The sequence below is a fragment of the Salvelinus alpinus genome, chromosome 10 (genome assembly GCF_045679555.1).
Source record: "Salvelinus alpinus chromosome 10, SLU_Salpinus.1, whole genome shotgun sequence".
NCBI lineage: Eukaryota > Metazoa > Chordata > Actinopteri > Salmoniformes > Salmonidae > Salvelinus > Salvelinus alpinus.
The window spans coordinates 85,685,386-85,709,567 of record NC_092095.1 but is presented as its reverse complement, the minus strand read 5'-3'; the positions used below and the strand labels follow the sequence as shown (position 1 = coordinate 85,709,567).

Here is a 24,182-nt window from a genome sequence, read left to right as displayed (position 1 = left end):
GTAGAGGTCTGTGCGTGTCGTTGCATAGTAGCGGTCTGTGTGTCGTTGCATAGTAGCGGTGTGTGTGTGTCGTTGCATAGTAGCGGTCTGTGAGTGTCGTTGCATAGTAGCGGTCTGTGCGTGTCGTTGCATAGTAGCGGTCTGTGAGTGTCGTTGCATAGTAGCGGTCTGTGAGTGTCGTTGCATAGTAGCGGTCTGTGCGTGTCGTTGCATAGTAGCGGTCTGTGAGTGTCGTTGCATAGTAGCGGTCTGTGAGTGTCGTTGCATAGTAGCGGACTGTGAGTGTCGTTGCATAGTAGCGGTCTGTGCGTGTCGTTGCATAGTAGCGGTCTGCGAGTGTCGTTGCATACTAGCGGTGTGCGTGTGTCGTTGCATAGTAGCGGTCTGTGTGTGTCGTTGCATAGTAGCGTTCTGTGAGTGTCGTTGCATAGTAGCGGTCTGTGTGTGTCGTTGCATACTAGCGGTGTGTGTGTGTCGTTGCATAGTAGCGGTCTGTGTGTGTCGTTGCATAGTAGCGGTCTGTGTGTGTCGTTGCATAGTGGCGGTCTGTGCGTGTCGTTGCATAGTAGCGGTCTGTGCGTGTCGTTGCATAGTAGCGGTCTGTGTGTGTCGTTGCATAGTAGCGGTCTGTTAGTAGCGGTCTGTGCGTGTCGTTGCATAGTAGCGGTCTGTGTGTGTGTCGTTGCATAGTAGCGGTCTGTGCGTGTCGTTGCATAGTAGCGGTCTGTGTGTGTGTCGTTGCATAGTAGCGGTGTGTGCGTGTCGTTGCATAGTAGCGGTCTGTGTGTGTGTCGTTGCATAGTAGCGGTCTGTGTGTGTCGTTGCATAGTAGCGGTCTGTGTGTGTCGTTGCATAGTAGCGGTCTGTGCGTGTCGTTGCATAGTAGCGGTCTGTGCGTGTCGTTGCATAGTAGCGGTCTGTGTGTGTCGTTGCATAGTAGCGGTCTGTGCGTGTCGTTGCATAGTAGCGGTCTGTGCGTGTCGTTGCATAGTAGCGGTCTGTGTGTGTCGTTGCATAGTAGCAGTCTGTGCGTGTCGTTGCATAGTAGCGGTGTGTGCGTGTCGTTGCATAGTAGCGGTCTGTGTGTGTCGTTGCATAGTAGCGGTCTGTGCGTGTCGTTGCATAGTAGCGGTGTGTGCGTGTCGTTGCATAGTAGCGGTCTGTGCGTGTCGTTGCATAGTAGCGGTGTGTGCGTGTCGTTGCATAGTAGCGGTGTGTGCGTGTCGTTGCATAGTAGCGGTCTGTGCGTGTCGTTGCATAGTAGCGGTCTGTGTGTGTCGTTGCATAGTAGCGGTCTGTGTGTGTCGTTGCATAGTAGCGGTCTGTGAGTGTCGTTGCATAGTAGCGGTCTGTGTGTGTCGTTGCATAGTAGCGGTCTGTGTGTGTCGTTGCATAGTAGCGGTCTGTGAGTGTCGTTGCATAGTAGCGGTCTGTGTGTGTCGTTGCATAGTAGCTGTCTGTGTGTGTCGTTGCATAGTAGCGGTCTGTGCGTGTCGTTGCATAGTAGCGGTCTGTGTGTGTCGTTGCATAGTAGCGGTCTGTGTGTGTCGTTGCATAGTAGCGGTCTGTGAGTGTCGTTGCATAGTAGCGGTCTGTGTGTGTCGTTGCATAGTAGCTGTCTGTGTGTGTCGTTGCATAGTAGCGGTCTGTGCGTGTCGTTGCATAGTAGCGGTCTGTGCGTGTCGTTGCATAGTAGCGGTGTGTGCGTGTCGTTGCATAGTAGCGGTCTGTGTGTGTTAATGCATAGTAGAGGTCTGTGTGTGTCGTTGCATAGTAGCGGTCTGTGTGTGTCGTTGCATAGTAGCTGTCTGTGTGTGTCGTTGCATAGTAGCGGTCTGTGTGTGTCGTTGCATAGTAGCGGTCTGTGTGTGTCGTTGCATAGTAGCTGTCTGTGTGTGTCGTTGCATAGTAGCGGTCTGTGTGTGTCGTTGCATAGTAGCGGTGTGTGTGTGTCGTTGCATAGTAGCGGTCTGTGTGTGTCGTTGCACAGTAGCGGTCTGTGTGTGTCGTTGCATAGTAGCAGTCTGTGTGTGTCGTTGCATAGTAGCGGTCTGTGCGTGTCGTTGCATAGTAGCGGTCTGTGTGTGTCGTTGCATAGTAGCGGTCTGTGTGTCTCGTTGCATAGTAGCGGTCTGTGTGTGTCGTTGCATAGTAGCGGTCTGTGTGTGTCGTTGCATAGTAGCGGTCTGTGCGTGTCGTTGCATAGTAGCGGTCTGTGTGTGTCGTTGCATAGTAGCTGTCTGTGTGTGTCTCGTTGCATAGTAGCGGTGTGTGTGTGTCGTTGCATAGTAGCGGTCTGTGCGTGTCGTTGCATAGTAGCGGTGTGTGTGTCTCGTTGCATAGTAGCGGTCTGTGTGTCTCGTTGCATAGTAGCGGTCTGTGTGTGTCGTTGCATAGTAGCGGTCTGTGTGTGTCGTTGCATAGTAGCGGTCTGTGTGTGTCGTTGCATAGTAGCGGTGTGTGTGTGTCGTTGCATAGTAGCGGTCTGTGCGTGTCGTTGCATAGTAGCGGTCTGTGTGTCTCGTTGCATAGTAGCGGTCTGTGTGTGTCGTTGCATAGTAGCGGTCTGTGCGTGTCGTTGCATAGTAGCGGTCTGTGCGTGTCGTTGCATAGTAGCGGTCTGTGTGTGTCGTTGCATAGTAGCGGTGTGTGCGTGTCGTTGCATAGTAGCGGTCTGTGTGTGTCGTTGCATAGTAGCGGTCTGTGCGTGTCGTTGCATAGTAGCGGTCTGTGTGTGTCGTTGCATAGTAGCGGTCTGTGTGTGTCGTTGCATAGTAGCGGTCTGTGTGTGTCGTTGCATAGTAGCGGTCTGTGTGTGTCGTTGCATAGTAGCGGTCTGTGTGTGTCGTTGCATAGTAGCGGTCTGTGCGTGTCGTTGCATAGTAGCGGTCTGTGTGTCTCGTTGCATAGTAGCGGTCTGTGTGTGTCGTTGCATAGTAGCGGTGTGTGTGTGTCGTTGCATAGTAGCGGTCTGTGTGTGTCGTTGCATAGTAGCGGTGTCTGTGCGTGTCGTTGCATAGTAGCGGTCTGTGTGTGTCGTTGCATAGTAGCGGTCTGTGCGTGTCGTTGCATAGTAGCGGTCTGTGTGTCTCGTTGCATAGTAGCGGTCTGTGTGTGTCGTTGCATAGTAGCGGTGTGTGTGTGTCGTTGCATAGTAGCGGTCTGTGTGTGTCGTTGCATAGTAGCGGTGTCTGTGCGTGTCGTTGCATAGTAGCGGTCTGTGTGTGTCGTTGCATAGTAGCGGTCTGTGCGTGTCGTTGCATAGTAGCGGTCTGTGTTAATGCAGTACAGTCTCTTTCCAGATCACCCTCCTCCAGTTCTGGGAGAGGACAGCCGATGTGATGAGTGGGATTCATGAGTCTTTTAAAGGCCTTGTCCCCTACCAGTTCACCACTCTCAAGGTACGTGTGGGACGGGTTGCACGTACATTACAGGTGTGTGTGTTTGTTTTGCTTCCAGTGTGTTGTAACAGTAGATGGGGTGTGTGTGTGTGTTTTGCTTCCAGTGTGTTGTAACAGTAGATGGGGTGTGTGTGTGTGTGTTTTGCTTCCAGTGTGTTGTAACAGTAGATGGGGTGTGTGTGTGTGTGTTTTGCTTCCAGTGTGTTGTAACAGTAGATGGGGTGTGTGTGTGTGTGTTTTGCTTCCAGTGTGTTGTAACAGTAGATGGGGGTGTGTGTGTGTGTTTTGCTTCCAGTGTGTTGTAACAGTAGATGGGGTGTGTGTGTGTGTGTTTTGCTTCCAGTGTGTTGTAACAGTAGATGGGGTGTGTGTGTGTGTTTTGCTTCCAGTGTGTTGTAACAGTAGATGGGGTGTGTGTGTGTGTGTTTTGCTTCCAGTGTGTTGTAACAGTAGATGGGGTGTGTGTGTGTGTTTTGCTTCCAGTGTGTTGTAACAGTAGATGGGGTGTGTGTTTGTTTTGCTTCCAGTGTGTTGTAACAGTAGATGGTGTGTGTGCGTGTGTTTTGCTTCCAGTGTGTTGTAACAGTAGGTGGGGTGTGTGTTGGTTTTACTTCCAGTGTGTTGTAACAGTAGATGGGGTGTGTGTTTGTTTTGCTTCCAGTGTGTTGTAACAGTAGGTGGGGTGTGTGTGTGTGTTTTGCTTCCAGTGTGTTGTAACAGTAGATGGTGTGTGTGCGTGTGTTTTGCTTCCAGTGTGTTGTAACAGTAGATGGGGTGTGTGTGTGTTTTGCTTCCAGTGTGTTGTAACAGTAGATGGGGTGTGTGTTGGTTTTGCTTCCAGTGTGTTGTAACAGTAGATGGGGTGTGTGTTTGTTTTGCTTCCAGTGTGTTGTAACAGTAGATGGGGTGTGTGTGTGTTTTGCTTCCAGTGTGTTGTAACAGTAGGTGGGGTGTGTGTGTGTGTTTTGCTTCCAGTGTGTTGTAACAGTAGATGGTGTGTGTGCGTGTGTTTTGCTTCCAGTGTGTTGTAACAGTAGATGGGGTGTGTGTGTGTTTTGCTTCCAGTGTGTTGTAACAGTAGATGGGGTGTGTGTGTGTGTGTTTTGCTTCCAGTGTGTTGTAACAGTAGATGGGGTGTGTGTGTGTGTGTTTTGCTTCCAGTGTGTTGTAACAGTAGATGGGGTGTGTGTGTGTGTGTTTTGCTTCCAGTGTGTTGTAACAGTAGATGGGGTGTGTGTGTGTGTTTTGCTTCCAGTGTGTTGTAACAGTAGATGGGGTGTGTGTGTGTGTGTTTTGCTTCCAGTGTGTTGTAACAGTAGATGGGGTGTGTGTGTGTGTTTTGCTTCCAGTGTGTTGTAACAGTAGATGGGGTGTGTGTGTGTGTGTTTTGCTTCCAGTGTGTTGTAACAGTAGATGGGGTGTGTGTGTGTGTTTTGCTTCCAGTGTGTTGTAACAGTAGATGGGGTGTGTGTTTGTTTTGCTTCCAGTGTGTTGTAACAGTAGATGGTGTGTGTGCGTGTGTTTTGCTTCCAGTGTGTTGTAACAGTAGGTGGGGTGTGTGTTGGTTTTACTTCCAGTGTGTTGTAACAGTAGATGGGGTGTGTGTTTGTTTTGCTTCCAGTGTGTTGTAACAGTAGGTGGGGTGTGTGTGTGTGTTTTGCTTCCAGTGTGTTGTAACAGTAGATGGTGTGTGTGCGTGTGTTTTGCTTCCAGTGTGTTGTAACAGTAGATGGGGTGTGTGTGTGTTTTGCTTCCAGTGTGTTGTAACAGTAGATGGGGTGTGTGTTGGTTTTGCTTCCAGTGTGTTGTAACAGTAGATGGGGTGTGTGTTTGTTTTGCTTCCAGTGTGTTGTAACAGTAGATGGGGTGTGTGTGTGTTTTGCTTCCAGTGTGTTGTAACAGTAGGTGGGGTGTGTGTGTGTTTTGCTTCCAGTGTGTTGTAACAGTAGATGGTGTGTGTGCGTGTGTTTTGCTTCCAGTGTGTTGTAACAGTAGATGGGGTGTGTGTGTGTTTTGCTTCCAGTGTGTTGTAACAGTAGATGGGGTGTGTGTGTGTTTTGCTTCCAGTGTGTTGTAACAGTAGATGGGGTGTGTGTTGGTTTTGCTTCCAGTGTGTTGTAACAGTAGGTGGGGTGTGTGTTGGTTTTGCTTCCAGTGTGTTGTAACAGTAGGTGGGGTGTGTGTTGGTTTTGCTTCCAGTGTGTTGTAACAGTAGGTGGGGTGTGTGTTGGTTTTGCTTCCAGTGTGTTGTAACAGTAGGTGGGGTGTGTGTTGGTTTTGCTTCCAGTGTGTTGTAACAGTAGATGGGGTGTGTGTTTGTTTTGCTTCCAGTGTGTTGTAACAGTAGATGGGGTGTGTGTGTGTGTGTGTTTTGCTTCCAGTGTGTTGTAACAGTAGATGGGGTGTGTGTGTGTGTGTTTTGCTTCCAGTGTGTTGTAACAGTAGATGGGGGGTGTGTGTGTGTGTTTTGCTTCCAGTGTGTTGTAACAGTAGATGGGGTGTGTGTGTGTGTGTTTTGCTTCCAGTGTGTTGTAACAGTAGATGGGGTGTGTGTGTGTGTGTTTTGCTTCCAGTGTGTTGTAACAGTAGATGGGGTGTGTGTGTGTGTGTTTTGCTTCCAGTGTGTTGTAACAGTAGATGGGGTGTGTGTGTGTGTTTTGCTTCCAGTGTGTTGTAACAGTAGATGGGGTGTGTGTGTGTGTGTTTTGCTTCCAGTGTGTTGTAACAGTAGATGGGGTGTGTGTGTGTGTGTTTTGCTTCCAGTGTGTTGTAACAGTAGATGGGGTGTGTGTGTTTTGCTTCCAGTGTGTTGTAACAGTAGATGGGGTGTGTGTGTGTGTGTTTTGCTTCCAGTGTGTTGTAACAGTAGATGGGGTGTGTGTGTGTGTGTTTTGCTTCCAGTGTGTTGTAACAGTAGATGGGGTGTGTGTGTGTGTGTTTTGCTTCCAGTGTGTTGTAACCGTAGGTGTGTATGTTGTCAGGACCTCCGGGACCCTCTGGAGCAGCTGACAGATTTAGAGAACCAGGACCAGAACAAAGAGAGTAACAGGTGAGAACATCCTAGTTCAAGACAACCTGGTTTACCATGTTGACCCCACCGGTCTACCATGCTGACCCCACCGGTCTACCATGCTGACCCCACCGGTCTACCATGCTGACCCCACCGGTCTACCATGCTGACCCCACCGGTCTACCATGCTGACCCCACCGGTCTACCATGCTGACCCCACCGGTCTACCATGCTGACCCCACCGGTCTACCATGTTGACCCCACCGGTCTACCACGCTGACCCCACCGGTCTACCACGTTGACCCCACCGGTCTACCACGCTGACCCCACCGGTCTACCACGCTGACCCCACCGGTCTACCATGCTGACCCCACCGGTCTACCATGCTGACCCCACCGGTCTACCATGTTGACCCCACCGGTCTACCATGCTGACCCCACCGGTCTACCATGCTGACCCCACCGGTCTACCATGCTGACCCCACCGGTCTACCATGCTGACCCCACCGGTCTACCATGCTGACCCCACCGGTCTACCATGCTGACCCCACCGGTCAAACACGTTGACCCCACCGGTCTACCATGCTGACCCCACCGGTCTACCATGCTGACCCCACCGGTCTACCATGCTGACCCCACCGGTCTACCATGCTGACCCCACCGGTCAAACACGTTGACCCCACCGGTCTACCATGCTGACCCCACCGGTCTACCATGCTGACCCCACCGGTCTATCATGTTGACCCCACCGGTCTACCATGCTGACCCCACCGGTCTATCATGTTGACCCCACCGGTCTAACATGCTGACCCCACCGGTCTACCATGCTGACCCCACCGGTCTACCATGCTGACCCCACCGGTCTACCATGCTGACCCCACCGGTCTACCATGCTGATCCCACCGGTCAAACACGTTGACCCCACCGGTATACCATGCTGACCCCACCGGTCTACCATGCTGACCCCACCGGTCTACCATTATGACCCCACCGGTCTACCATGTTGACCCCACCGGTCTACCATGCTGACCCCACCGGTCTACCATGTTGACCCCACCGGTCTACCATGCTGACCCCACCGGTCTACCATGCTGACCCCACCGGTCTACCATGCTGACCCCACCGGTCTACCATGCTGACCCCACCGGTCTACCATGCTGACCCCACCGGTCTACCATGTTGACCCCACCGGTCTACCATGCTGACCCCACCGGTCTACCATGTTGACCCCACCGGTCTACCATGCTGACCCCACCGGTCTACCATGTTGACCCCACCGGTCTACCATGTTGACCCCACCGGTCTACCATGTTGACCCCACCGGTCTACCATGCTGACCCCACCGGTCTACCATGCTGACCCCACCGGTCTACCATGCTGACCCCACCGGTCTACCATGCTGACCCCACCGGTCTACCATGTTGACCCCACCGGTCTACCATGTTGACCCCACCGGTCTACCATGTTGACCCCACCGGTCTACCATGCTGACCCCACCGGTCTACCATGCTGACCCCACCGGTCTACCATGCTGACCCCACCGGTCTACCATGCTGACCCCACCGGTCTACAATGCTGACCCCACCGGTCTACCATGTTGACCCCACCGGTCTTAGCAGCATATACCCACCTGATTGGTGTTTAGCAGCATATACCCACCTGATTGGTGTTTAGCAGCATATACCCACCTGATTGGTGTGATTGAGATACAAAATAGATATATTTGTTTTAAAATATTAGTTAATTTTGGGGGGGATTTTGGAAATTCTATCAGGCGACCTTCACATGGGGTCACGACCCCTAGTTTGGGAACCACTGGCATTAAACAAAACCTGTGTGTCCATGTATGCTGATGATTCAACCATATATACACGTGTCAGCAACCACAGCTAATGAAGTCACTGAAACCCTTAACCAGGAGTTGCAGTCTGTTTTGGAATGTGTGGCCAGTAATAAACTGGTCCTGAACATCTCTAAAACTAAACTGAACAAAAATAAAATCCCAACGTGTAAAGTGTTGTTTCCATGTTTCATGAGCTGAAATAAAAGATCCAAGAAATGTTCCATACGCACAAAAAGATTATTTCTCTCCAATTTTGTGCACAAGTTTGTTTATGTAACCGATGTGAAATGGCTAGCTAGTTAGCGGTGGTGCGCGCTAATAGCGTTTCAATCGGTGACGTCACTCGCTCTGAGACCTTGAAGTAGTTGCTCCCCTTGCTCTGCAAGGGCCGCGGCTTTTGTGGAGCGATGGGTAACGATGCTTCGTGGGTGACTGTTGTTGATGTGTGCAGAGGGTCCCTGGTTCGCGCCCGGGTCGGGGCGAGGGGACGGACTAAAGTTATACTGTTACATTTACATTGTTGTTAGTGAGCATTTCTCCTTTACCAAGATAATCCATCCACCTGACAGGTGTGGCATATCAAGAGGCTGATTAACCAGCATGATAATTACACAGGTGCACCTTGTGCTGTGGACAATAAAAGGCCACTGTAAAATGTGCAGTTTAGTCACAAAACACAATGCCACAGATGTCTCAAGTTTTGAGGGAGCGTGCAATTGGCATGTTGATTTCAGGAATGTCCACTAGAGCTGTTGCTAGAGAATTTAATTTTAATTTCTCTACCATAAGCCGCCTCCAACGTCGTTTTAGAGAATTTGGCAGTACATCCAACCGGCCTCACAACCGCAGACCACGTGTAACCACGCCCTCAAGGCAAATCCTGCAGGCTCTAGTTTTGTCTTATCTTGATTATTGGCCAGACATGTGGTCAAGTGCTGCAAAGAAAGACCCAGTAAAGCTGCAGCTGGCCCAGAACAGAGCGGCACGTCTTGCTCTTCATGGTAATCAGAGGGCTGATACATGGTATTTATATGCCAGTCTCTCTTGGCGTCTTTTCATAAGAAACAATGTGTTGAAAAAACGAAAGTGTTTGATCTATATATATTTACCATATCATATGGAGACACAAACAGAAACCTTTTACCTTTATCATAAGTAGACATAATTGCAAATGATTAAATCCTTCCAATAGAAAAAACCCCCAAAAAACAAATAAGTTACGAATTGAACTTTAATTAAATGAGTTGACTCTTCACATGGGATGAATTCACTGAACAACAAAAGAAAGGGAATATTGAATGTTTCCCAATGATCCATCTCATGTTCTGTGTGGAACCCCAGGAAGAGTAGCTGCTGCCTTCAGCTAATGGGGATCCTAATAAAATACCAAACATATCCTTTCTCTCCTCTCAGTCTGGTCTCCCTGGATGAAGAGAAGCCGTCAGAATCAGCCTCTGGTACGTACTGACCCCTACTGACCCCTACTGACCCCTACTGACCTCTACTGACCCCTACTGACCTCTACTGACCTCTACTGACCCCTACTGACCTCTACTGACCCCTACTGACCTCTACTGACCCCTACTGACCCCTACTGACCTCTACTGACCCCTACTGACCCCTACTGGGCTAGGTATACTATAACATTACATTATATACTGACCCCTACTGGGTTAGATATACTATAACATTACATTATATACTGACCCCTACTGGACTAGATATACTATAACATTACATTATATACTGACCCCTACTGACCCCTACTGGACTAGATATACTATAACATTACATTATATACTGACCCCTACTGGGCTAGATATACTATAACATTACATTATATACTGACCTCTACTGGGCTAGATATACTATAACATTACATTATATACTGACCTCTACTGGGTTAGATATACTATAACATTACATTATATACTGACCCCTACTGGGCTAGATATACTATAACATTACATTATATACTGACCCCTACTGGACTATATATACTATAACATTACATTATATCCTGATCCCTACTGGGCTAGATATACTATAACATTACATTATATACTGACCCCTACTGGACTATATATACTATAACATTACATTATATCCTGATCCCTACTGGGTTAGATATACTATAACATTACATTATATACTGACCCCTACTGACCCCTACTGGGTTAGATATACTATAACATTACATTATATACTGACCCCTACTGGGTTAGATATTATATACTGACCCCTACTGACCCCTACTGGGTTAGATATACTATAACATTACATTATATACTGACCCCTACTGGGTTAGATATACTATAACATTACATTATATACTGACCCCTACTGGGTTAGATATACTATAACATTACATTATATCCTGACCCCTACTGACCCCTACTGGACTAGATATACTATAACATTACATTATATACTGACCCCTACTGGGCTAGATATACTATAACATTACATTATATACTGACCCCTACTGGACTAGATATACTATAACATTACATTACTGACCCCTACTGGACTAGATATACTATAACATTACATTATATACTGACCCCTACTGGGCTAGATATACTATAACATTACATTATATACTGACCCCTACTGGGTTAGATATACTATAACATTACATTATATACTGACCCCTACTGGGCTAGATATACTATAACATTACATTATATACTGACCTCTACTGGGCTAGATATACTATAACATTACATTATATACTGACCTCTACTGGGCTAGATATACTATAACATTACATTATATACTGACCCCTACTGGACTAGATATACTATAACATTACATTATATACTGACCCCTACTGGGTTAGATATACTATAACATTACATTATATACTGACCCCTACTGGGCTAGATATACTATAACATTACATTATATCCTGACCCCCTACTGACCCCTACTGGGTTAGATATACTATAACATTACATGATATACTGACCCCTACTGGACTAGATATACTATAACATTACATTATATACTGACCCCTACTGGGTTAGATATACTATAACATTACATTATATACTGACCCCTACTGACCCCTACTGGACTAGATATACTATAACATTACATTATATACTGACCCCTACTGGGTTAGATATACTATAACATTACATGATATACTGACCCCTACTGGACTAGATATACTATAACATTACATTATATACTGACCCCTACTGGGTTAGATATACTATAACATTACATTATATACTGACCCCTACTGGGTTAGATATACTATAACATTACATTATATACTGACCCCTACTGACCCCTACTGGACTAGATATACTATAACATTACATTATATACTGACCCCTACTGGACTAGATATACTATAACATTACATTATATACTGACCCCTACTGGACTAGATATACTATAACATTACATTATATACTGACCCCTACTGGGCTAGATATACTATAACATTACATTATATACTGACCCCTACTGGGCTAGATATACTATAACATTACATTATATACTGACCCCTACTGGACTAGATATACTATAACATTACATTATATACTGACCCCTACTGGGCTAGATATACTATAACATTACATTATATACTGACCCCTACTGGGCTAGATATACTATAACATTACATTATATACTGACCCCTACTGACCCCTACTGGGCTAGATATACTATAACATTACATTATATCCTGACCCCTACTGACCCCTACTGGGTTAGATATACTATAACATTACATTATATACTGACCCCTACTGGGTTAGATATACTATAACATTACATTATATACTGACCCCTACTGGGTTAGATATACTATAACATTACATTATATACTGACCCCTACTGGACTAGATATACTATAACATTACATGATATACTGACCCCTACTGGACTAGATATACTATAACATTACATTATATACTGACCCCTACTGACCCCTACTGGACTAGGTATACTATAACATTACATTATATACTGACCCCTACTGGACTAGATATACTATAACATTACATGATATACTGACCCCTACTGGACTAGATATACTATAACATTACATTATATACTGACCCCTACTGACCCCTACTGGACTAGGTATACTATAACATTACATTATATACTGACCCCTACTGGACTAGGTATACTATAACATTACATTATATACTGAACCCTACTGACCCCTACTGGACTATATATACTATAACATTACATTATATACTGACCCCTACTGGGTTAGATATACTATAACATTACATTATATACTGACCCCTACTGACCCCTACTGGACTAGGTATACTATAACATTACATTATATACTGACCCCTACTGACCCCTACTGGGTTAGATATACTATAACATTACATGATATACTGACCCCTACTGGACTAGATATACTATAACATGACATTATATCCTGACCCCTACTGACCTTTACTGGGTTAGATATACTATAACATTACATTATATACTGACCCCTACTGGGTTAGATATACTATAACATTACATTATATACTGACCCCTACTGACCCCTACTGGGCTAGATATACTATAACATTACATTATATACTGACCCCTACTGGGTTAGATATACTATAACATTACATGATATACTGACCCCTACTGGACTAGGTATACTATAACATTACATGATATACTGACCCCTACTGGACTAGATATACTATAACATTACATTATATACTGACCCCTACTGGGTTAGATATACTATAACATTACATTATATACTGACCCCTACTGACCCCTACTGGACTAGATATACTATAACATTACATTATATCCTGACCCCTACTGACCCCTACTGGACTAGATATACTATAACGTGTTCAGTGGACTGGAATGACATGATGTACTTGGTTTCCTTTACAGGCCCCTTCCATGCTGCTGATGGACACAGCCTCACCAGCTCTCTGTGTGCTAGTCTGGACTCTGGTACGTGTGTGTTGTGATGCTTTATGGCATTGTTTTGTGCAGAAGCTAAACCTTATTCACTTATATTGTGCTAATTGTAATTGGTATCTAAGTGTTGAGGTTTTACCATACACCAGGGGTCTCCAGCAGGTTGATTGCCAGCTACCAGCAGCCCACCAATGAGAAGCCAGACTATTCTGATAGGTTTTACCATACACCAGGGGTCTCCAGCAGCCCACCAATGAGAAGCCAGACTATTGTGATAGGTTTTACCATACACCAGGGGTCTCCAGCAGGTTGATTGCCAGCTACCAGCAGCCCACCAATGAGAAGCCAGACTATTCTGATTGGTTTTACCGTACACCAGGGGTCTCCAGCAGCCCACCAATGAGAAGCCAGACTATTGTGATAGGTTTTACCATACACCAGGGGTCTCCAGCAGGTTGATTGCGGCTACCAGCAGCCCACCAATGAGTACCAGGGGTCTCCAGCAGCCCACCAATGAGAAGCCAGACTATTGTGATAGGTTTTACCATACACCAGGGGTCTCCAGCAGCCCACCAATGAGAAGCCAGACTATTGTGATAGGTTTTACCATACACCAGGGGTCTCCAGCAGCCCACCAATGAGAAGCCAGACTATTGTGAAAGTGTATGTTCACATGTTCTACCACAAACTGTCATTAACAAATCTCACCAGAATCAGACACCACAAGCTCTCAGCTACTATCTAACCAACATCAGACACCACGAGCTCCCAGCTACTATCTAACCAACATCATCCCACCTCAGACACCACGAGCTCCCAACTACTATCTAACCAACATCATCCCACCTCAGACACCACGAGCTCCCAACTACTATCTAACCAACAGCATCCCATCAGACACCACGAGCTCCCAGCTACTATCTAACCAACATCATCCCACCAGACACCACGAGCTCCCAGCTACTATCCAACCAACATCATCCCACCTCAGACACCACGAGCTCCCAGCTACTATCTAACCAACATCATCCCACCTCAGACACCACGAGCTCCCAACTACTATCTAACCAACATCATCCCATCAGACACCACGAGCTCCCAGCTACTATCTAACCAACATCATCCCACCTCAGACACCACGAGCTCCCAACTACTATCTAACCAACATCATCCCACCTCAGACACCACGAGCTCCCAACTACTATCTAACCAACATCATCCCATCAGACACCACGAGCTCCCAGCTACTATCTAACCAACATCATCCCACCTCAGACACCACGAGCTCCCAACTACTATCTAACCAACATCATCCCATCAGACACCACGAGCTCCCAGCTACTATCTAACCAACATCATCCCACCTCAGACACCACGAGCTCCCAACTACTATCTAACCAACATCATCCCATCAGACACCACGAGCTCCCAGCTACTATCCAACCAACATCATCCCACCTCAGACACCACGAGCTCCCAGCTACTATCCAACCAACATCATCCCACCTCAGACACCACGAGCTCCCAGCTACTATCTAACCAACATCATCCCACATCAGACACCACGAGCTCCCAGCTACTATCTAACCAACATCATCCCACCTCGGACACCACGAGCTCCCAGCTACTATCTAACCAACATCATCCCACCTCAGACACCATGAGCTCCCAGCTACTATCCAACCAACATCATCCCACCTCAGACACCACGAGCTCCCAGCTACTATCTAACCAACATCATCCCACCTCAGACACCACGAGCTCCCAGCTACTATCTAACCAACATCATCCCACCTCAGACACCATGAGCTCCCAGCTACTATCTAACCAACATCATCCCACCCCTGGTCACCCACTACTGGTTTAAACAGACAAACCTAACACAATATCTGACTATTCATTTACAGAAATATTGCCCCTTTCTGTCTGTGTGGAGTCTGTCTATCTGTCTGTCTGTCTGTCTGTCTGTCTGTCTGTCTGTCTGTCTGTCTGTCTGTCTGTCTGTCTGTCTGTCTGTCTGTCTGTCTGTGTGGAGCGTGCCTGTCTGTCTGTCTGTCTGTCTGTCTGTCTGTGTGGAGCATGCCTGTCTGTCTGCCTGTCTGTTTGTTTGCCTGTCTGTCTGTGTGGAGCATGCCTGTCTGTCTGTCTGTCTGTCTGTCTGTCTGTGTGGAGCGTGCCTGTCTGTCTGTCTGTCTGTCTGTCTGTCTGTGTGGAGCATGCCTGTCTGTCTCTCTGCCTGTCTGTTTGTTTGCCTGTCTGTCTGTGTGGAGCATGCCTGTCTGTCTGTCTGCCTGTCTGTTTGTTTGCCTGTCTGTCTGTGTGGAGCGTGTTCGTCTATCCCTCCATGTGTAGTCAGTTGATGTCATAACCATCTTGTGTGTTGACAGAAATACTTTCCCCAAAACCTTCTCAATGAAATGTTAACTGTAAAGCAGTTTTACTTGGCAGAAGTATATCATGAGGACGTATATCACGAGGAAGTATATCACGAGGAAGTATATCACGAGGAAGTATATCACGAGGACGTATATCACGAGGACGTATATCACGAGGACGTATATCACGAGGAAGTATATCACGAGGACGTATATCACGAGGACGTATATCACGAGGACGTATATCACGAGGACGTATATCACGAGGAAGTATATCACGAGGACGTATATCACGAGGACGTATATCACGAGGACGTATATCACGAGGACGTATATCACGAGGACGTATATCACGAGGAAGTATATCACGAGGAAGTATATCACGAGGAAGTATATCACGAGGACGTATATCACGAGGACGTATATCACGAGGACGTATAGCACGAGGACGTATAGCACTGTAGGAATGTATAGCACTGACGGACTGTATATCACGAGTGTACGTATAGCACGAGGAAGTATAGTCACGAGGAAGTATAATCATCTTGTATGTTGACAGTATACTTTCACGAGGAAGTATATCACGATGGAATGTATAATGCAATAGGATGTTATACTTAGCGAGGAAGTATATCACGAGGACGTATATCACGAGGAAGTATATCAATAGGACGTATATCACGAGGAAGTATATCAATAGGACGTATATCACAAGGAAGTATATCACGAGGAAGTATATCACGAGGACGTATATCACGAGGACGTATATCACGAGGACGTATATCACGAGGACGTATATCACGAGGACGTATATCACGAGGAAGTATATCACGAGGAAGTATATCACGAGGAAGTATATCACGAGGAAGTATATCACGAGGACGTATAGCACGAGGACGTATAGCACGAGGACGTATAGCACGAGGACGTATAGCACGAGGAAGTATAGCACGAGGACGTATATCACGAGGACGTATATCACGAGGAAGTATATCACGAGGAAGTATATCAATAGGACGTATATCACAAGGAAGTATATCACGAGGAAGTATATCACGAGGACGTATATCACGAGGATATATCACTGTCTGTTTGTTTGCCTGTCTGTCTGTGTGGAGCGTGTTCGTCTATCCCTCCATGTGTAGTCAGTTGATGTCATAACCATCTTGTGTGTTGACAGAAATACTTTCCCCAAAACCTTCTCAATGAAATGTTAACTGTAAAGCAGTTTTACTTGGCAGAAGTATATCATGAGGACGTATATCACGAGGACGTATATCACGAGGAAGTATATCACGTATATCACGAGGAAGTATATCACGAGGACGTATATCACGAGGACGTATATCACGAGGACGTATATCACGAGGAAGTATATCACGAGGACGTATATCACGAGGACGTATATCACGAGGACGTATATCACGAGGAAGTATATCACGAGGAAGTATATCACGAGGACGTATATCACGAGGACGTATATCACGAGGAAGTATATCACGAGGAAGTATATCACGAGGAAGTATATCACGAGGACGTATATCACGAGGAAGTATATCACGAGGAAGTATATCAATAGGATGTATATCACGAGGAAGTATATCACGAGGAAGTATATCACGAGGAAGTATATCAATAGGACGTATATCACGAGGAAGTATATCAATAGGACGTATATCACAAGGAAGTATATCACGAGGAAGTATATCACGAGGACGTATATCACGAGGACGTATATCACGAGGACGTATATCACGAGGACGTATATCACGAGGACGTATATCACGAGGAAGTATATCACGAGGAAGTATATCACGAGGAAGTATATCACGAGGAAGTATATCACGAGGAAGTATATCACGAGGACGTATAGCACGAGGACGTATAGCACGAGGACGTATAGCACGAGGACGTATAGCACGAGGAAGTATAGCACGAGGACGTATATCACGAGGACGTATATCACGAGGAAGTATATCACGAGGAAGTATAGCACGAGGAAGTATATCACGAGGACGTATATCACGAGGACGTATATCACGAGGAAGTATATCACGAGGAAGTATATCACGAGGACGTATATCACGAGGACGTATATCACGAGGACGTATATCACGAGGACGTATATCACGAGGAAGTATATCACGAGGACGTATATCACGAGGAAGTATATAATTTGTACCTATTTGTTATTTCCAAACTTTTTCATGAACTGAGCAGCAGCAGTACAGAACCATCACCAGACCGGCTCATTAGATGGAACATTCCTCACTGGCCAGATGAGCAATTAAAGGGCCAGATGAGCAATTAAAGGGCCAGATGCACAATTAAAGGGCCAGATGAGCAATTAAAGGGCCAGATGAGCAATTAAAGGGCCAGATGAGCAATTAAAAGGCCAGATGAGCAATTAAAGGGCCAGATGAGCAATTAAAGGGCCAGATGCACAATTAAAGGGCCAGATGAGCAATTAAAGGGCCAGATGCACAATTAAAGGGCCAGATGAGCAATTAAAGGGCCAGATGAGCAATTAAAGGGCCAGATGAGCAATTAAGGGCCAGATGCACAATTAAAGGGCCAGATGCACAATTAAAGGGCCAGATGAGCAATTAAAGGGCCAGATGCACAATTAAAGGGCCAGATGAGCAATTAAAGGGGAACTATACCAAAAACTCTAAAAGTTTTAGTTTTCTTCCAGACCTAAAATAATTGTCATCTGTGATTTCAGCATTGACTCAGAACATCCCATTTCATTGAACAACTGTAATTTTGAGAGTGAAAATCTAAAACGATCTAAAACCAGAAAAAATAAACCTGAAAAAACAGAATTTGGGAAAATATATATGACAGATTTTATAGGGCCCTAACCCTAAACCCTAACCCTAAACCCTAACCCTAACCCTAATACAGTGGGGCAAAAAAGTATTTAGTCAGCCACCAATTGTGCAAGTTCTCCCACTTAAAAAGATGAGAGGCGGGCGGAGCTAGCATGTTGGAGTGAACGGCTGCGTGTGAGAGGCTCCTGCAACTTTTTTGCGAAATAATCTAACTTAACCTACTTTATGATACTTTTTACAACAAACGTTTCTTTCTAATACAACATCGTAACTTTCTGTGTAAAAATGCCGAGTAATAAGCGACCAAAGGACAATAAATCCACATCGGAGGCCTACTCCACACCAAACAACGAGACAGACATGGCGGAAGGCACAGGCAACAACGTGACACTTAAAGAACTTACCCGGGCGTTGGGAGAACTACGTGTTGCTTTAGCTGAGGATCTTAAGGCTACTATTGCTGAACTGGACACCAAAATCGACGGCACCATTCGAGCGGTCGCTTCGCAGGGCCAGAGTATTGTGGACCTTGAGAGGGCTTCTGAATTCAACGCTGGTAGGATCGACGAGTTAGAGAAGCTGTGCTCGTCACTACAGGGTACTGTGCAGAGGCTTTCTGTGAAAGTGGTCGACCTGGAGGGCCGTTCCAGACGTAATAACCTTCGCGTTGTTGGTCTGGCAGAGGGGGTAGAGGCGGGCTCTCGCCCCACCGACTTCTTCGCCAAGCTATTGAAGGATGCAATGGGATCGGACGTTTTGGCTTCGGACCCCCAGCTGGACCGTGCACATCGCGCCCCTGTCCCAGTGCCTGGACCGGGTCAACGCCCTCGCCCAGTAATCATCTGTTGTCACAGTTTCAAGACCAAGGATCTTATCCTGCGCGAGGCCCGAATGAGGGGCAACCTGTTACATAAAGGGCACCCCTTCCGTGTCTATGATGATTATGCGCCCGATGTGGCAAAGGACCGTGGCGGCTACAGAGATGTCATGGCCAAACTCTACAAACTCCATCTTCGCCCAGCCTTGCTCTTCCCTGCAAGACTAAGAATTACCCCGCCCTCCGGTGAGAAGATTTGGCTCTCCTCGGTTTTGGACGCAGAGAAGTTTATCCGGGAACATACGCCAATCCCCCGTACAGGTTAGAGTGCCTTGTCATTGTGTGTTAGGGTCTGCTCATGGAATCGAATCCATACTAAACCATAACGGGTGAAACCGTATTGAACGGTCTCAACAAGGGCTACCGAACATGTAAGATGCTGTGGAGGGCGGTCTTGGCTCTCAATTAAAGTCACTTTCATTCTGGCTGTGTTCAGAGCGATGCCTATTTAGGATGCCTTCCAGGTTTGATAATTGACACTTTCGGATGAATGTACTTATATTCCCCCCATTTTTTTTATTTTTTTTAATATATTTTTTTCGTTATTAATTTTTTTATTCTTACATTTATTGTTATTACAATACCATTTATTTAAAGCTTGCAGGGGACTGGGGGTGATGGTGGGGAAGGGGCAGACACAGACACCTGGATAGCAAGTTGATGTTTTGTGCCGTTCTGCCTTTGATATAGCCGAGGGCCGCTCTCCCGATTAGATCCCTACCAGCCCTCTGTAATGTCTAGGTAGGTGTGCGTACATATAATTATTATTTGTACTTTATAATTATTTTCTCTTAGCATTTTACTATTATGTATGTGTATATTTTAAATTAGTGTAGATTATTACTCTGGGGCATGAATGTTTCTGTATGTATGGGTATGTATGTGTATATGCGCATATGTATATATGTATGGGTGTGTGTGTGTGTATATGTATATATATATTTTTTTAAATATATACCTTTATATGTATTTTTTGGGGATGTGTGTGTATGTGTTTGTATGTATGTATGTGTGTGTGTGTATGTGTATGTATATATATATATATATGTGTGTATATGTATGTATGTATGTATGTGTATGTATATATATATATATATGTATATGGGTAAGTATGTGTATGTGTGTGTATGTATACATGTATATAACCTTTTTATTTATTTATTTTCTGACTGGGGGATACGTTTAATTTAGAAAAATTCTTGTTTCCGATCTAACCCACAATATGTAAATGTACGGCTGTCTAAGTTGGTTGCTGATGGTTCATGTTTAGACGGCAGTGCTTAGCAAAATAATCTTGTGATGCTATATCTGGCTTATCTCAGGGATTGACCCAAGATGACGCTTAAGTGCGCAATATGTTTAGGTTGCAACTTATTCTCTTTAGGTTTATTAGATGCTAATTGGACACTTTATTCGCGGGAGCCTCCTCAGTTCATATGTTAGTAGAAGTTCTAGGATAGTGAGAGGTGAACGTACAGTTGGGATTTTATTTTTGTTTCACCTCTTGTTCGAGGTCGCGCCGTGCTTTTTTGGCATCGGCCAGACAATGTGTTTATTATTTTTATTTTTATTTTATTTTCTCTCCTATTTGTGTATGTCTGTTAAAGGTGGGTTGATCGGGGGGGTAAATAGTGGGGAAAGTAGGGGAACAGGGTGGGAAGTAAAGGGGCTTGCAGGGGGGGAGGGGCTGGTTGGATACTGCTCGGGTGTAGCTGCTACATATGCTGATCGTGATGGTTTGGTGCGCTTTCTTACCTTTTTATTGAGTTACAAGTTATGCAGGCCACCATAGGAACTACAAATGAGAGGGGGGCGGGGCTCACATTCACTTCCTGGAATGTCAAGGGCTTAAACGAACCAATTAAGAGAGGCAAGGTCCTAGCCCACTTGAAAGCACTCTCGTCTGATATCATATTTTTGCAAGAAACCCATCTGAACAATAATTCTCACAGCAGACTTAAATGTAGGTGGGTGGGGCAAGTGTATCACTCTAACTTCTCTGCCAAAACGAGAGGCACAGCGATTCTGGTACGGAAAGGAATTCCCTTTCTACATAAAACCACTATTGTGGATAAAGAGGGTCGTTATGTGATCGTAATAGGAGAGATCCACTCTACTTCTGTAACTCTACTAAATATCTATGGGCCAAACATTGATAACCCCTCTTTTTTCAAAAGAGTCCTTGCCCTGATTCCAGATATCTCCCATACTAACCTGGTCATTGGAGGGGACCTTAACTGTGTGCTAGACCAATACTTGGACAGATCCTCTACCCGGCGAACCCCCACCTCCTATTCAAGTGAATTCTTGAATACCTACATAAAGAATTCTAACTTATTTGATATATGGAGGATCACTAACCCTACGGGTAGGGAATACTCCTTTCACTCTCATGTTCACAATGTTTATACTCGAATTGACTACTTTTTGGTTGATGCTAAACTACTCCCCTATACCTGTAATGTGAAGTATCATGATATTATAATCTCGGACCACAGTCCACTCACCTTCTCCCTGAGATTGGGTGACATGGTACCAAACGAGAGGGTCTGGAGGTTAAATCCTCAGCTCCTCACAGAACCAACATTCTGTGAACATCTTAAAGACCAAATAACATTTTTCTTTGACACCAACGACAACACAGAGACTTCCCCAGCATTACTGTGGGAAACACTTAAGGCTTATTTGAGAGGCTGTATCATCTCCTATCAGACTGCCAGGAGTAGGCAAAACAAGGGAAAATTGGTAGAACTGGAGAGACAAATTCACTTACTGGATAGGGAGAATGCTAGACATCCATCTATGGAGAAACATAAAAAAATTACCTCTTTAAAATTTGAATATAATCAGACTCTCTCAGCTAAAATTGCTAAATCTTTTCTCTACGCCAAGCAAAAATATTTTGAGTTTGGTGACAAACCACACAAATTACTCGCCAGACAACTTCGAAAAATTGTGAGTGACCGAATGATTCACAAAGTTAAATCTGCATCTGGGGAATTACTCTCTTCCCCCAAAGACATCAATGACAGATTCCGTCAGTTTTATGAGACTCTATATACATCTAAAGCCGATTCTAACCCCTTAATTATGCAAAACTTTTTGGATGACTGTGATCTTCCTGCCCTGAACCAGGAAGATTCTAACTTCCTGAATAAGGAAATATCTCTTGAAGAAATTCGAGAAACAATCAAAACTCTAAAGAGTGGCAAGACCCCGGGCCCAGATGGATACCCGGGTGAATTCTATAAAACATTCAGCAACATGCTCTCTCCCTACCTGCACAAAATGTTGGTTCAGTCCAGAGAGGATGGAGCTCTCCCATCTACTTTGGATGAAGCATTCATTACAGTTATACATAAGAAGGGTAAAGATCCGGAAGAGGTAGGGTCGTACAGACCAATATCCCTCCTCAATACAGACCAAAAGATTTTAGCAAAAACCCTGGCTAACAGGCTTAGCACTTTAATTGGCAAACTGGTCCATTCGGACCAGACCGGCTTTATCCCGAACAGAAACTCATTCTTCAATCTCAGGCGCCTCTTCAACATTATGTATTCTCAGAGGTTACCAAACGTAGACCTTGCCGTTATATCTCTTGACGCCGAGAAGGCTTTTGACCAAGTTGAGTGGTCCTATCTATTCAAAGTCCTACAGAAATTTAATATTGGAGATGGGTTCATAAATTGGATCCAGCTTTTATATAGGAACCCCTGTGCGAGAATACTCACTAACCAATCATTGTCGCCCCGATTTAACCTCTACAGAGGGACAAGGCAGGGTTGTGCGCTGTCGCCTATGCTCTTCGCCCTAATCATTGAACCTCTCGCTCAGACGATTAGATCTGATGCAGCAATACACGGCTATAATACTAAAGATACTCTAAATAAGATTTCCCTATACGCAGATGACATTCTCCTCTATGTAACAGAACCCCAAGCTAGTATTCCAGCTATCCTTGATGTGATTAATTTGTTTGGTACCTTCTCGGGATACAGAATAAATTGGAACAAGAGTGAATTAATGCCCATACGGTTACAAAACACCTCCTGGCTAGAACATCTTCCACTTAAGTTATCTTCAGAAAAATTTACCTATCTAGGAATTGTAGTTACCAAACAATATTCCTTACTATTTAAAGAGAATTTCCCCTCGCTGATGCAAAAACTAAAGACAAACATACAATTTTGGAGAACTCTCCCAATTTCTCTGCTCGGAAGAATTAATGCCATTAAAATGGTCTTCCTCCCACAACTGCTCTACCTATACCAGAACATCCCAGTATTCATACCTAAATCCTTTCATAAACAACTGGACTCAATTATCAATCCTTTCATCTGGGATTATAAAACACACAGGATAGGTAAAAAACACCTCTGCAAATCCAAGATGGAAGGAGGATTGTCTCTCCCAAATTTTATATTTTATTATTGGGCCGCTAACCTCCGTGCGGTTACGTTTTTGCTGGATGACGCACGTCCGTCACCCACCTGGCTTAGTATGGAGCGGGAGGAGTGTCACCCCTTCTCTATTGGTGCTGTGATTTTGTCGCCTGTCAATCTGGAGAGGTCACTTTATCGTAACAATCCTATTATACATTGCACAGTCCGAATCTGGAAGCAAATTAAAACCCACTTTGAGCTTAGACCAATGTCATTCATGCTCCCTGTTGCCAGGAACCCCTCCTTTGCCCCCTCCAACCTTGATAACACCTTTGAGCAATGGGGAGAGTTGGGGATAAGTACCATAGGGGATTTATATATAGAAGGGACCTTTGCTTCCTTTGAGTTGCTGAGGGAAACTTATAATCTTCCCAGAAGTAACTTTTTCAGATACCTACAAATCAGAGACTATGTTAGGAAACACCTCCCAACATTTGGGAACGCTAAGCCTTCCATGTTTGACGGATGCATAAAAACATCC

General features: G+C 45.3%; 1 protein-coding gene across 5 annotated transcripts in view; it reads left to right on the top strand.

The window, feature by feature from the left end:
- The window catches only part of LOC139532898 (islet cell autoantigen 1-like protein), a 66,389-nt gene that overhangs the window by 29,695 nt on the left and 12,512 nt on the right, over positions 1–24,182 (top strand). For all 5 annotated transcript variants that reach the window (XR_011666676.1, XR_011666678.1, XR_011666677.1 and 2 more), the window contains exons 8-11: positions 3,303–3,401; positions 6,383–6,450; positions 9,667–9,710; positions 13,144–13,206. Coding sequence is in view for 1 of the 5 variants with exons in the window: in XM_071331062.1 (XP_071187163.1) it covers positions 3,303–3,401; positions 6,383–6,450; positions 9,667–9,710; positions 13,144–13,206 (274 nt within the window). In the remaining 4 variants the exon portion in view is untranslated. The remainder of the gene's footprint in view (positions 1–3,302; positions 3,402–6,382; positions 6,451–9,666; positions 9,711–13,143; positions 13,207–24,182) is intronic.